At 53.5% G+C, this 12,035-nt stretch overlaps 1 protein-coding gene across 1 annotated transcript; it reads right to left on the bottom strand.

The window, feature by feature from the left end:
* Positions 1-7,622: 7,622 nt before the first annotated feature.
* Positions 7,623-11,396, bottom strand: Ush1g (USH1 protein network component sans). Its single transcript, XM_038329061.2, is given in 8 exon segments — positions 7,623-8,029; positions 8,032-8,086; positions 8,088-8,246; positions 8,248-8,333; positions 8,336-8,841; positions 11,231-11,295; positions 11,297-11,362; positions 11,364-11,396. Coding segments are annotated over 8 exon segments (1,377 nt in total).
* Positions 11,397-12,035: the final 639 nt, after the last annotated feature.

Here is a 12,035-nt window from a genome sequence, read left to right as displayed (position 1 = left end):
GGAGAATGATGCCCCTCCCGGTTCTGTTCTGGAATACGGAATATTCCACGCAGACCATATTGGGGGGGGGGAATTGTGGGACCATTCGACATGCCAGCTCCCATTGTCGTGGGCTCAGGGGTGCCCTGGTCTGGCTATTGCCCAGATTCTCAAGAGGGTTAAGGACTGAGCTAAGCATTCTTTGTTAACCTCACAACTGGTGTGATGGGGGGGGGTACAGGTATCCCTATTCACAGGTGGGAGCATGAGACCTTGGAAAAGACGACCCACCATCCTAATGAGGGACAGGTTATGCCTCCTGGCTAGATACCCTAACATTAGGGGAATCCTCTCCAGAACTCCAGTAACTTGTATACCCCCCAAATTGATTGGTCCCATGCAACCCCTGTCTTCTAGAACACTGGTCTTTCTCTGCTTACAGTCCATACCCTCCCAAAGACTGGGGACCTCCCCACACACAAGCCAGTCATCACCCAGAGTGAGGTTAGGGCATGAGTTTTGTGAGGCCCTGACTCAGGAGGAGGGGTGGGGCCAGGAGTGCCTGGGAATTTGGGTCTTCCAGTTGGAAGGAACTGGGCCCCTAAAAATAGGTAATAGACAGGAGGAAGAATCTATAAATAGACTCCAAGCAAAGTAATGCGGATTCGGCCCTTTGTGAGAATGCACACGCGCGCATGCGCGCACATGCGCACGTGCACCTCCTGGAAGCTGGAGACACTGAAGCACAGACAAATGAGAAAGATCATAGACACACACATGCTCATCTCACAAACACAGCCTTCCAGGACAGCTCCGAACCCGTGCCTTATCTACCTAGAAACCTGACAGCGCCCCCACTGCGTCCGACTCACACTCTCCCCAGAGCTGGCTGCTCCCTCCAGGGTCTGCCTGAGGTGGTGGCTGCAGAGAAGTGGAGGATGAGAGACAGCGTGCTCCCCACCATAGGTCTCCAGGCCTGGGCTTGGCTTCAAATCTCGCCACTCTGGCCCCTCTGCTCTGGTATAAAAGAGAGAGGTAGGCTCCCTGTCGGGACAAAATTCTTCCCCCAGCCTCCTCCCTCATCTCAGCAGACCTGAGATGCTCTTGTGTCCCCAAAGGCCTACTCCCAGCATTCTGCCTGTGAACCCACAACCCATCTTGCCTTCTCTCCATCCCACCTGTCAGGGGACTGAGCACCGTGCGCCGACTACACACTTGAGTTGCTAAAGTGACTGGAGTCCCTTGCCCTATCTGTGTCCGAGCCTGGCACCTGCCCTGGCCTCAAGGATACTCAGATTAAGAAGTCTCAAATCAAAGGAACCCCTCACCACGGTGCATGCCCTTGGCTCGGGCTGCACGTTTTAGCATTTAGGAATTCCCACTTTGAACCTCTGCCTTCCCACCTGTAAAATGGGGATGATGGAGACCAAAAGAGAATGTGGAATCCTCTGGAACTCAAATTATACAGGGTTGTGAGTGGCCATGTGGGTGCTCAGAACCCAACCTGAGTCCTCTAGAAGAGCCGCCCTCTGGAAGAGCTCTTAACTCCTGAGCTATCTCTCCAGCCCGAGTTCAGATCTTGGTGTAATGAGGGGGAATTCCTCCTCCAGAAAAGCTACTTAGCTCCTCGGACACTCCAAGAAGACCTCTAGCCTTCCCTGGGTCTCTCCCACTGGATGGGGCAGGTCCAGCCGTCTGTCCCCTAGGCTGGGTCGTCATCACCCTTACTGGTGTGCTAGAGATGCCTCCAGTGTTCTTCTGCTGGGCGTCGGGGGGGTAGTGTTGAGAATAGGAGGGAGCCGTGTTCTCAGAAGCAAGCCTGGAGGGAAGTCTGCTCCCTGGGATTGTCTAGGATGCATCTACTGGGGTAGCTGCGCGAATCACAGATATGAGTAGCACCCCCTGGGCCATTCTCAGGCCAACAATAACTGTGATCATTAGTAACTGGAGGGTACGTAAATATCAGGTGTGTATAGAACGCTTAACACTCAACCCTAATAACCTGTGGGTGACCACTATGATATAATGCCTATTCATATATATAAGGAAACAGAGAGAGGCCACTTACACAAAGCCACACGTTCTGCTGTGCAGTTCTGGTTATCCCCTGAGCCCAGCCATCTCCTCACTTGGATTATTTAAAACGGAAGTTGACACAAGCTTGCACAGGGGAAATCACGGCATGTGTTCAGTCATAACATGGAGACAGGTGGCTGAGAGTACCACATTAGGCATCAGGAGTTGAGCTGGGAGTGGAGTTGGGCATTTTGACCAGCCCCCCTTCCCCTCTGGGTCTCTGTGAATGAGAGCGCTAATCACAGACTAGGGAGCACTTCTGACATGGCTTTGCCCCGCCCCCCACCTCCATCACATTGCACTTTTCCATTTGTAACACATTAACCTTACAGCCATCTAACCCAACGCTTTTCTAAAAAGTATTTTTATTTTATGTGTGTGTGAGTGTTTTGCTTCCATGTATATCTGTGCGCCACAGTGTCTGCAGAGGCCAGACGGGATGTTGGAATCCCCTGGAACTGCAATTATAAGATGGTTGTGAGCTGCCCTGTGGATACTGGGTACCAAACTCAGATCCTCTGCAAGAACAGCCAGTGATCTTAATCGCTGAGCCATCCTCCATCCCCATCCCCAAAGCTTTCTAATCATGGTCTCTGTCCTCTGGGTCTCTTCAGATTCTGGACATAAACTGTCTAGAACTACTGAGCAAAATTGAATATGAGTGTGGGAGTGTGTGTGTGTGTGAGAGAGAGAGAGAGAGAGATGAAGAGCAGCACATGTACATGCGTGTGTGTACGGTGTGCTTTTGTGTAGGCTTTTCTAAAAAAATATCTCCAGATTCTAAACCCCAAACTAAGAATCATTAGTTTTTATAGTTTTTCTTTTTTCTTTCTTTTTTTGGGGGTGGGTGTGTTTCGAGACAGGGTTTCACTGTTTAGCTTTGGAGCCTGTCCTGGAACTCACTCTGTAGACCAGGCTGGCCTTGTACTCACAGAGATCTGCCTGGCTCTGCCTCTTGAGTGCTGGGATTAACGGCAAAGCGCCGTCACTACCTGCCTCTTTTTTTTTTTTCTACGATTTTATTTATTTATTATGTATACAATGTTCCTCATGCATATATGCCTGCAGGCAGGAGAGGGCACCAGATCTCATTACAGATGGTTGTGAGCCACCATGTGATGCTGGGAATTGAGCTCAGCACCTCTGGAAGAGCAGCCAGTGCTCTTCATGCTGAGCCGTCTCTCCAGACCCTAGTTTTGCTAAATTTGTAGGTCTTCCTTGTTTTTCAATGCAAGGCTACATGCACAACAGAACAAGGAGTTTCCTGAGATGTTGGTGTGTGTCCGGGTCGAGGAGAGACAATGTTGTATTGTCCAGCTTCAAACCTATCCACAAGTGTATTTGTTTGGATCCATGTATGCATGTATGTGTGTATGTATGTATGTATGTATGTATGTATGTATGTATGTAGTGTGTACTACAGCAGTTCAGAGGACAACTTAGAGGAGCGAGTTCTCTCCTTCTACTCATGTAGGTCCTGGGTACAAATCTTAGGCCACAGGCTTGACAGCAAAGCCCCTTTCCCACTAAGACCATCTCGCTGGTCCCCAGATTTCATAGCCACACACTTCTCTATGGCTCAATGTAGGTCTATGGGGCAAGGATCGATTTCATCTTTAGAGGAAAAAGAAGAAACAAAACAATCGTATTCTTCTCTTTATCTTACTTGAAGTTCCCTCTTGCTTCTTGAATCTTCACCAGCTACTGCGGTCCCAGGATCCCGTTCTTGAGCCACACCGGCCCCCTCGAGATCCACACCCCCACTGTCTCCCCTCTGCCTGGACATTGACACTCCTACTCACGCTGTCTTGTCTTTCAAAGTCTTTCTCATCCCATGTGTCCTTCCCGGGACGGTCTTGGCAAGGCCCGATGTGCCTTCCCAGAGGTTAGCTGCAATAATTAGGATGGCCAGCAGTGGTCACAACTGTACACGCCGTGTAACCCTGGATGGTAGAAGGACGTCTTCTTGATCCTCTTGGTGGCTTGAGTGTAAGGACTGTGTGACCAAGACCTGTGTTCTACCTCGAGGGGCCACAATGTTCTCATCTGTAAAGTGGTGACCGGTATTAGCCCAGGACCTCTGGACGGTTGGTAGGCATCCCACACCAGCATCTACAGCCTATGTACCTTTCTAATCGGTTCTACATCAGGCACGTTTATTAGGGATGGAACAAGGAAACCTCAGACTGGCTAAGAAATGAGAGCACGCTGGCACCACTTGGTAAAAGTACATTGAGAGAAGAGAGTACTAAATCTGCACCCCAAAAGACCTTAGCAGAGATAGGTACGGAAAATTGAGACACCCCACCCCAGGTGACAGGCAGGAACCTCAGGAGACTGACTTCTTGCCCACTTCTGAGAGCACCCTGGTGGGACTGGTGGACAGGGACAGTGCATCCTGCCTTCATCTTGCTACCGATTTTGGGATCAGAGCATAGGAGGCCAACTGGCCCAGGGATGCTGGGAATGATCCCTGCAGACATGTGCAGAGGTGGGGGGCTCAAGGCGACCCTCCAATGAATATGACCCACCTCGCACCCCAACCTTTCATCACCCCACTCTCACCCACCCCACTCCCCAGTGCCTACAGAACAGAACACAAGCCACCACAAACCGTTTGTAGAACGTGTGTATAAAAATATAATGAGCCCGAAGGAAGGGTTTGGGGTTTACAATGGTGGGGATCACAGCATCTGGCAACCCCAGGTGCAGGGAGAACAGGAGGGGCTGAGGCAGTAGTAAACAGTCCGAAGAGGTGAGAAAGAAACAGCAGTGCCTGGGGCTCTGATGAAAAAAATGAGTCGGCACTTGGAGGTGGCCCCAGGCTTGGGCCCAGAAAGAAAGAAGGCTGGGGGTGGACTCAGGGTAATGGTGGCAAAGAAAGCAACCTCCTCCACACTCAGAATTGCGTGTGCATGGGTAGTTGCCACCTCCAGATAGGAACGCAGAGGTCTTTGGGGTTCTTTCCTCTGTCCAGGGAGCTCAAGGAGGAGTTAGTAGACTGTGCTTTCTCCCTGCTCTCTGATCTAGAGTCTGGGACGGGGGTTTGCTGCTGACAAGGAGGAGCGGCACGGCAATGGGGCGCTTGAATGTGAACCTGCATGCACATGGCTCCCGAGGACCTGAAACCACATCTATAATCTGGTGTGGTTGAGGCACTATAAGGAACAAGTATGAGGACCTCTGGGCTAGCCTTTTGCTCTGGTTTTCACCTCCATACCATCACAAAGGCTGGACACGATATAGTGAGTCTCATTTTCTCCGTGATCCATGCAGACTCATGAGCAGCCCAGGCCCCTCCAGACTCTGAGGGGAAACTTCCTCTGACCCAACCACAACACACAAGCACACACATTCTATATCCATACTACACATACACACACAACACATAATATATGCTACTACCACATGCACACTACACACACCCTATATGTACATTGTATATACAGACACACACTTCACACACCCTCTATATACACACCCACACCACACACACACACACACACACACAACATAAGGAGAGAGAGAGAGAGAGAGAGAGAGAGAGAGAGAGAGAGAGAGAGAGAGAGAGAGAGGAGAGAGAGAGAGCGCCTTGGGAGCCTGGGCACAATCAGGACCTCAGATTCTCTGCTTATCCAGGATCTTCCTCTCACAGAGCCTTCCCACACAGGGTCGGACAGATTGCATCCAGCCCCCTGCCTATGCCTTAGGCCTGGGAGACTCTGAGGCAGTTAGCAGATGTGATTCTAGAGCCAATCAGCCTTGACTTCAAGGCCTGGGGGCCACAATACCAACGCAACTTGCTTCTAGGCCCCCTGGTCCTCTGGAGACCCTGGGAACACCCGGCTCCACCGTGGAGTGGGACAAAGCTAAGGATGAAGGAGAGGGGGGCTGGCCTTCTGTGAGACGGGGTGTGCTGGGGAGAGAAAGACCAGGCATTTGGCTGAAGGGTCTGCCTGGGGAACCTCCCTTCTGGGGTGTATGAAGAGGGGGTACCCAAACTCTTCCATCACAGTAAGTAAGAAGCAAAAGTTTCCAGCCTGAAAAAGAACAGGACCCCCCACTCCCACTTCCCCAAGAAGGACTGGAGAAGGTGGGTGGGGGAGGTGATGTACCTGCGACAGGTCACGCTACCCCCTCACCCCTGCTCTATCTCTAATTCAGCTCTGATGTCATCTCATCCCCAGGACCAATCAGTCCCTAACCACCAATCCTCTTGTAATTCAGGACTTTTCAATGAGGGTGGCTCAGGGGATCTAATACCCCTCAGAAGTGGTGCTCTGGAATGGTGTGGTCCCTCTGGGTGCCTCCAGGCGACACCTCTGCTTCAGAATGTGGACAGGGTTTCGAGGGAGATGACCCATGTGACCCTTGCTCCTGGAGAAGGGGCGGGCAGGGATGGCAATTGTGAGGACCTCTGGGCCCACCATGGGTTTGTGGCAACTTGCAATTCATTTTGGTCTGAGGCAAGGAGGAGCCCCTTTCATCTGTGGAGAAGAGACAGACAGAACCGGGTTCAGAACACAGCCTTCAAAGGTGTCATTTCCTTCCGAGACCAGCTACTCTGATGACCTAGCCACCACCCCCCTCTCCACAGGCTGATGGACTTTCACAGGGACACTGACTACCCCACTGCCTGAATCGTGAGCCAGACTGCCTTCCCACGGCCAGCCTTTCCTTGTGCACTGGGGGTTAAAAGCCATCAGATATCAAACAGAAGGGCAGCGAGCTTGTGCAATGCTACAGTGGACAGGAGAGACTGGCAAGGGTTGGGACTGTAAAACACATATGCTTTGAGGGTGTGGGCAGTTGAGGTGAGATGCTGATGCCACGCTCTCAGACCCAGAGCAATTGGCGGTCCTCCCCAGGCCTCCAGAGCCAAACCCAGCCCAAGATTGGTCATCTCTGCAGGAAACCACCGTGAGGCATGGGGTGAGCTACACTCTAATCCCTGATCATCCACTGCCTCACTGTGGCACATGCTCAGGGAATAGAACTCAGGATTCAACAAAAGTGTTGACTTAAGTACCTGGGAAGTGGCAGGGTTCAAAAACACCCCCAGCTTTAGAGCTGGGGATATAGTTCAGTCAGTAGAGAGCGCTTGCCTGGCATGCTCAAGTCCTGGGTTCAGACCCCAGCACTTGGAAGGGTGAAGGTGGATCAGAAATTTCAAGGATCAGAAATTCAAGGGTCATTCTTAGCTACACAACAAGTTCAAGGCCAGCTTGGGCTACAGGAGACCCTGTCTAAAAGGCTCTTAAAATCCTAGCCGTGATTACTCTAAGTATATTCTGCCCGTGCTAAAATGCTCCATTTTTCCCCCATTTGGGTTATCCCAGAAACAAAGCCTCTAGTTTATTAAACTGGCAGGTTGGTTTTCTTTTTTCTTTCTTTCTTTCTTTCTTTCTTTCTTTCTTTCTTTCTTTCTTTTTGGCTTGTTTTTTTTTTTTTTCTGTGCTGTGATAATGGAGCTTTTGCTGTTGATTACTGGCTTTGACTTTTATGCGATATGATACTAAGCCTCCTCCCATTACTGAAGAGGTAGATCCTCTCCCCCACACAGGCACTCACAACTCTGTGTCCTCCAGCGCTGGGGGACGCTCCAGAGCCTGCCTGCGCCTCCTCACGGCCCCCAGAATCTTCTTCCGGGGCCCCAGGGGCACGCTGATGCTGCGGAGGTCAAGGTCAGAGCACAGCATCAGAGCCTCCAGGTCAATCTTCTCCTGCCGCAGGAGGGAGGCAAAGTCCTCCAAGTACAGGGAAGCCAGGAAGGTCTCCAAGGGGCTAGTCTCAGGCTCCAGGTCCTCATCCAAGCCCAAGTCTAGCTCATCCCAGGGCAACTCCTCCCCGCAACTGCGGTCCTGCAAGCTGTTGGCACTGCCTAGGCTGTCATCGTCCAGGCTGGGGGAACTCTGCAACCGACCCCGAGTCCCTGTTCCATCCAAGCCACCGTCCTCGCGGCCCAGCCCGTGCAACCGCTACTCAAATAGTTCCTTCGAAACACCATGGTACCCAAACCGGGGCGAGTAAAACAAGGAATCGTGGCCTGAATCGGTGCTGACCTCCGAGTGGGCAGGCTCGGCAGCCAGTGTGGCACGGGAGGCGCTGTCCTCATCCGAGAGGAACATGTCCCTGAGTGCGGCACGGCCCCACTCTTTGGGGTTGGCGTAAGTGCCCTGGCGCACAAACATTCACATCGCTGCCCAGCTGCAGGCCCGAGAGCGATCGGACGCTTTTGCGCCCGTCCTCGGAGACCTTGAAGGTGCCCTCGCCCCCTGCTTGCGCCTCTCCAGCTTCTTCTGGATCTTGGCCTTGCCCTTGGCAGTGCCGTGCAGCGTGGCCTGCGAGTAGGGCAGCTGGCTGCCCAGCGTCAGGTGCTGCAGCCGGCGGCTCAGGGTGCTGGACGTGAGGCTGGAGAAGCTGAGCGTGTCGGAGCGTTCGGCCAGCTCTCGCCGGTAGCGCCGCTCCATGCGCTCGTGGTGTTTGCGCTGCATCTTGGCGCACTCGCGGATACGCCGCTCTGCCTCGCGAAAGGCCTTGTCCTTCAGCTTGCCCACCAGCTTGGGGTTGAGGCTGCTCTGCTTGGCTGCGATGGAATCCAGATAGCGCACACTCTCCATGTGACCTTTCATAGCGGCCATGTCCAATGGCGTGTGGTAGTCATTGTCCAGGCACCAGATGTTGGCCCCGAAGGACACGAGGAAGGATAGGCAGTGCAGGTGGCCATTAGAAGCTGCCAGATGCAAGGGTGTGTTTCCCCAGATGTCACACTTATCCGGGTCACCCCTGTAGGAAAAAGAAAGGATGAGTCCTTTTAGCAAGCCAGACCGTGGGACTCGGGTTGGAGGTATAAGGAATCTGGGTTGGGGGAAATCAGAAAAAGAAAGGAAACCCCCAAAATATTGTGAGATTCCTGCAGCACAGCACCCCCCAAAGCGGTGGTTCCCAATCTGTGAGTCGCGATCCCAACAGGGTCACATATCAGATATTCAGATATCCTGCATATCAGATATTTACATTACAATTCATAACAGTAGCAAAGTACAGTTATGAGGTAGCAACGAAGTTTATGATGGGGGGGTCACCAGAACATGAAGAACTGTATTAAAGGGTCGCAGCATTAGGGAGGTTGAGAACCACTGTCCTAAAGAAACGCATATGACTGAGACCTAGACCCCCCAGGAGAAGAGCCAACAGATGTTTCGGAATTGAGCACAAAGCAGGAGTATGGGGGAATGGCCCAACCCACAAAGGGGCGGGGCTACAAAGGAGGCGGGGTAGGGCGGGCCTTCCCCTAGAGAACAGAGGGCTGGGAATCTCAGGGGATAAATATTTGATGCGCTGAAAGAAAGGAGTGAATTATTCATAGGCCCTGCGGGGAGCGGGGTCCAGAGAGGTGGTGGGCCAGGGCTGAGTCTGGGTCTCTAAGCGGGTGAAATGGTTTGTGAAGCCACATGTTACAGGGTGACTGAATAAGAAAACTAGAGGGTGGTGTGTGCCGGGCTTAAAACTTGGAAGAGCATGAGAGGGTGCGCGCTGGCATGCAGTGGGCACCGCCATGTCTGCAGGGAGCGGGGCCAGGCCTGGCAACGCCAGTGTTAGAGCAGGTGTCGGGTCTTGGCCTGGGCCAGAAGGGGACTGTGGGGACAGCCAGAACTGGAGAGGAAGAGGGCCGGCGACCTGGCTGTGCTGCTCTCCCTTGTTCAAGTTGCCCTTTGAAGCCGGTGGCCTGGCCCCTCCAGAAGCCCTCTCTAATGCCCTCCGGGTCTGACTCAGGCCCATAGTCCAGCTCCTGCTGCCTTCTCTAGGAATCTTGACCCTCTGTTCTGAGCACCCGGTCCTTCCCGACACTAATGAGGCCCACAAGGCCCGCCCAGAGCTGGGGGAAAGAATCACTCCCTGTGTCTCAACACCTCCCAGCACCTCCCACCCCCCACCCCCACCCTGCCCTGCTCCCATCCCCACTTCAGCTTCCCCCTCTGCTTGCCAAGTTCCTATAGGATACTGTGGGGAAGCGTTGCTCGGAAAACAGACCCTCCCTCATCAAGCACAAATCCTTGCCTCTGTAGAATTTGAGGGCTTTGGAGAGCCAAGGACAAGCCCTCTTCCTTCAGACCCCTTGTGAGACTTCCATGAGTCTCTCTGATGGGTGTGCAGGGGGGATAGTACCTCTGTGGTGCCCCTGCCGGAGAGCCTTGGCCTCTTCCTGCCTAGGCTGTCTGATCCCAGGATGTCTCCACCTGCTGCTAGACCCAAGGGGCTGCCCGAAGGGAGACTGAAACTTTCCCCCACATACTCAGGCACTCCAAGTACCAGGGTCAACACAATCCCTGCCCCCTGCCCTTGACCCCTAGAACCTGAGACATTGACATGAACCCTCTGAGGTCATCCTTCTCCTGCGCAGATCACACCAGTATGGCCAGCCCTACCAAACTGTCGATGCTAGGATAGGTTCCGGTAATGTGATTTAATGCCCTTCCCCCGACTCACTTCAGTGACCCTGGATCCTCCATTGCCTGACCCCTCCAGGTTCTCTGTGCTGACCCTCCCTTCCAGGACAGCTCCAGACGGAGGAGAGGGACAGCCGCCCCTCCCTCATATATGGCTTCCCACTTCGCTGTCCTGCAGTGGGGGAGGGGCACAGAGAGTTAATTACGGCTGAACCAGTGACATTTGGTAGTGTGGACAGTGCCCATAAATCTCAGGAGTGGAGTGGTGAGAAGGCACAGGTCAGTGTGAGACTCGTCCTGTGGGAGCATCTGGTGCTGTGGGGACAGCCCTTTGACTCCTAGGTTGGATAATAGGCAGTGAAGGACTCTCCACTTCTAGGGCCTTGGAGACTTTCTCAGTCTTCTCTCTGATTCCCCCCCTTTCCTTAATTTCTTGCATCCAGATGCCCCTAACTCAGAACTGTTTTTAAGTTTTGAGTCACTCTGCAGCTGCCCCCCCCCACATCGCAGTTCCTCTCCAAGTCCTACACACAGTTCACAAGTGCCATCAGCCTCGGCTGATGTCCTTTCACGTGTTGTCTCTCAATGTATGGCAGGCTGCACGGTCTCACCTTAGGGCTAGCCATACGGGAAGAGGGCACCTCAGGGGAGAGGGTAAGAGATGCCATGAGGTTTGGGACACGGGGTTCTTATGGTTCCCTGCTGGCTGGGCAGAGTATACTCACCCTCGGCTCACAATGAGGCGCAGAGACTCCAGGTTGCCATGATAGGCAGCCCAGAGGGTGGGGGTTCATGCCATCCTCGTCAGGGGCATTCAGCTCCTTCCGGGTGGCCTCCTTGAGGAGCTCCAAGTCAGCCATCCCTGGCGGCCCGGTGATACTGGTCATTCATGGCTCCCGAGGTTGGACGGGTCGTGCAAGGGGCACCAAGAAATGTCCCCCGACGGGGAGGGCAGCCAGGTTAGGACTGAAACATGGGTTTGAGGGAAGGGGCTGGGCAGGAGCTTGTGCCACTAGCCCCTGCTGGCGCAGATGGAGGATGCGGGGCGCCAGAGCCACGACTACAGAAGACTACAGACTACCGGGACATCTGAGCCGCGCACAAGGAGAGGGAGGGGGGAATCTCTCACTGCCCAAGAGCCGCCCAGGAGCTTCCCCTGGGTCCTAAACGCCCTGCTTTTTCAGCACACAGGGGTGATTCAATCGAAGTCCAGCTCTCGCGTGGTCAAAAGCTTCTACTCTGGCATTGCGCCTCTTGAGGCTCAGTATTGAGGACAATTTAGGATGTCCTCGACAGAGCTCCGGGCGCTGGACTCCCTGATTTCTTTCACTCGTCAAAAGGAACGCTCCAAGGATTGGAGAATGGTGTCTGAGGGTGGGATGGAAAGGCAGTTCTGATCCGGAGGACGGTGGGCCTAGAGGAGCGGGAGAGAACCCACTCACTGCAAGACAATCCCGGAGCAGGGCGCAGCGGTGCCTCCAGAGTTAGCCTACTCGCGCGGAGTCGGACAAAGGTTCTCCAGCAGGGGGA

Source organism: Arvicola amphibius, chromosome 4 (assembly GCF_903992535.2).
Source record: "Arvicola amphibius chromosome 4, mArvAmp1.2, whole genome shotgun sequence".
NCBI lineage: Eukaryota > Metazoa > Chordata > Mammalia > Rodentia > Cricetidae > Arvicola > Arvicola amphibius.
This window is presented reverse-complemented; position numbering and strand designations above follow the sequence as displayed.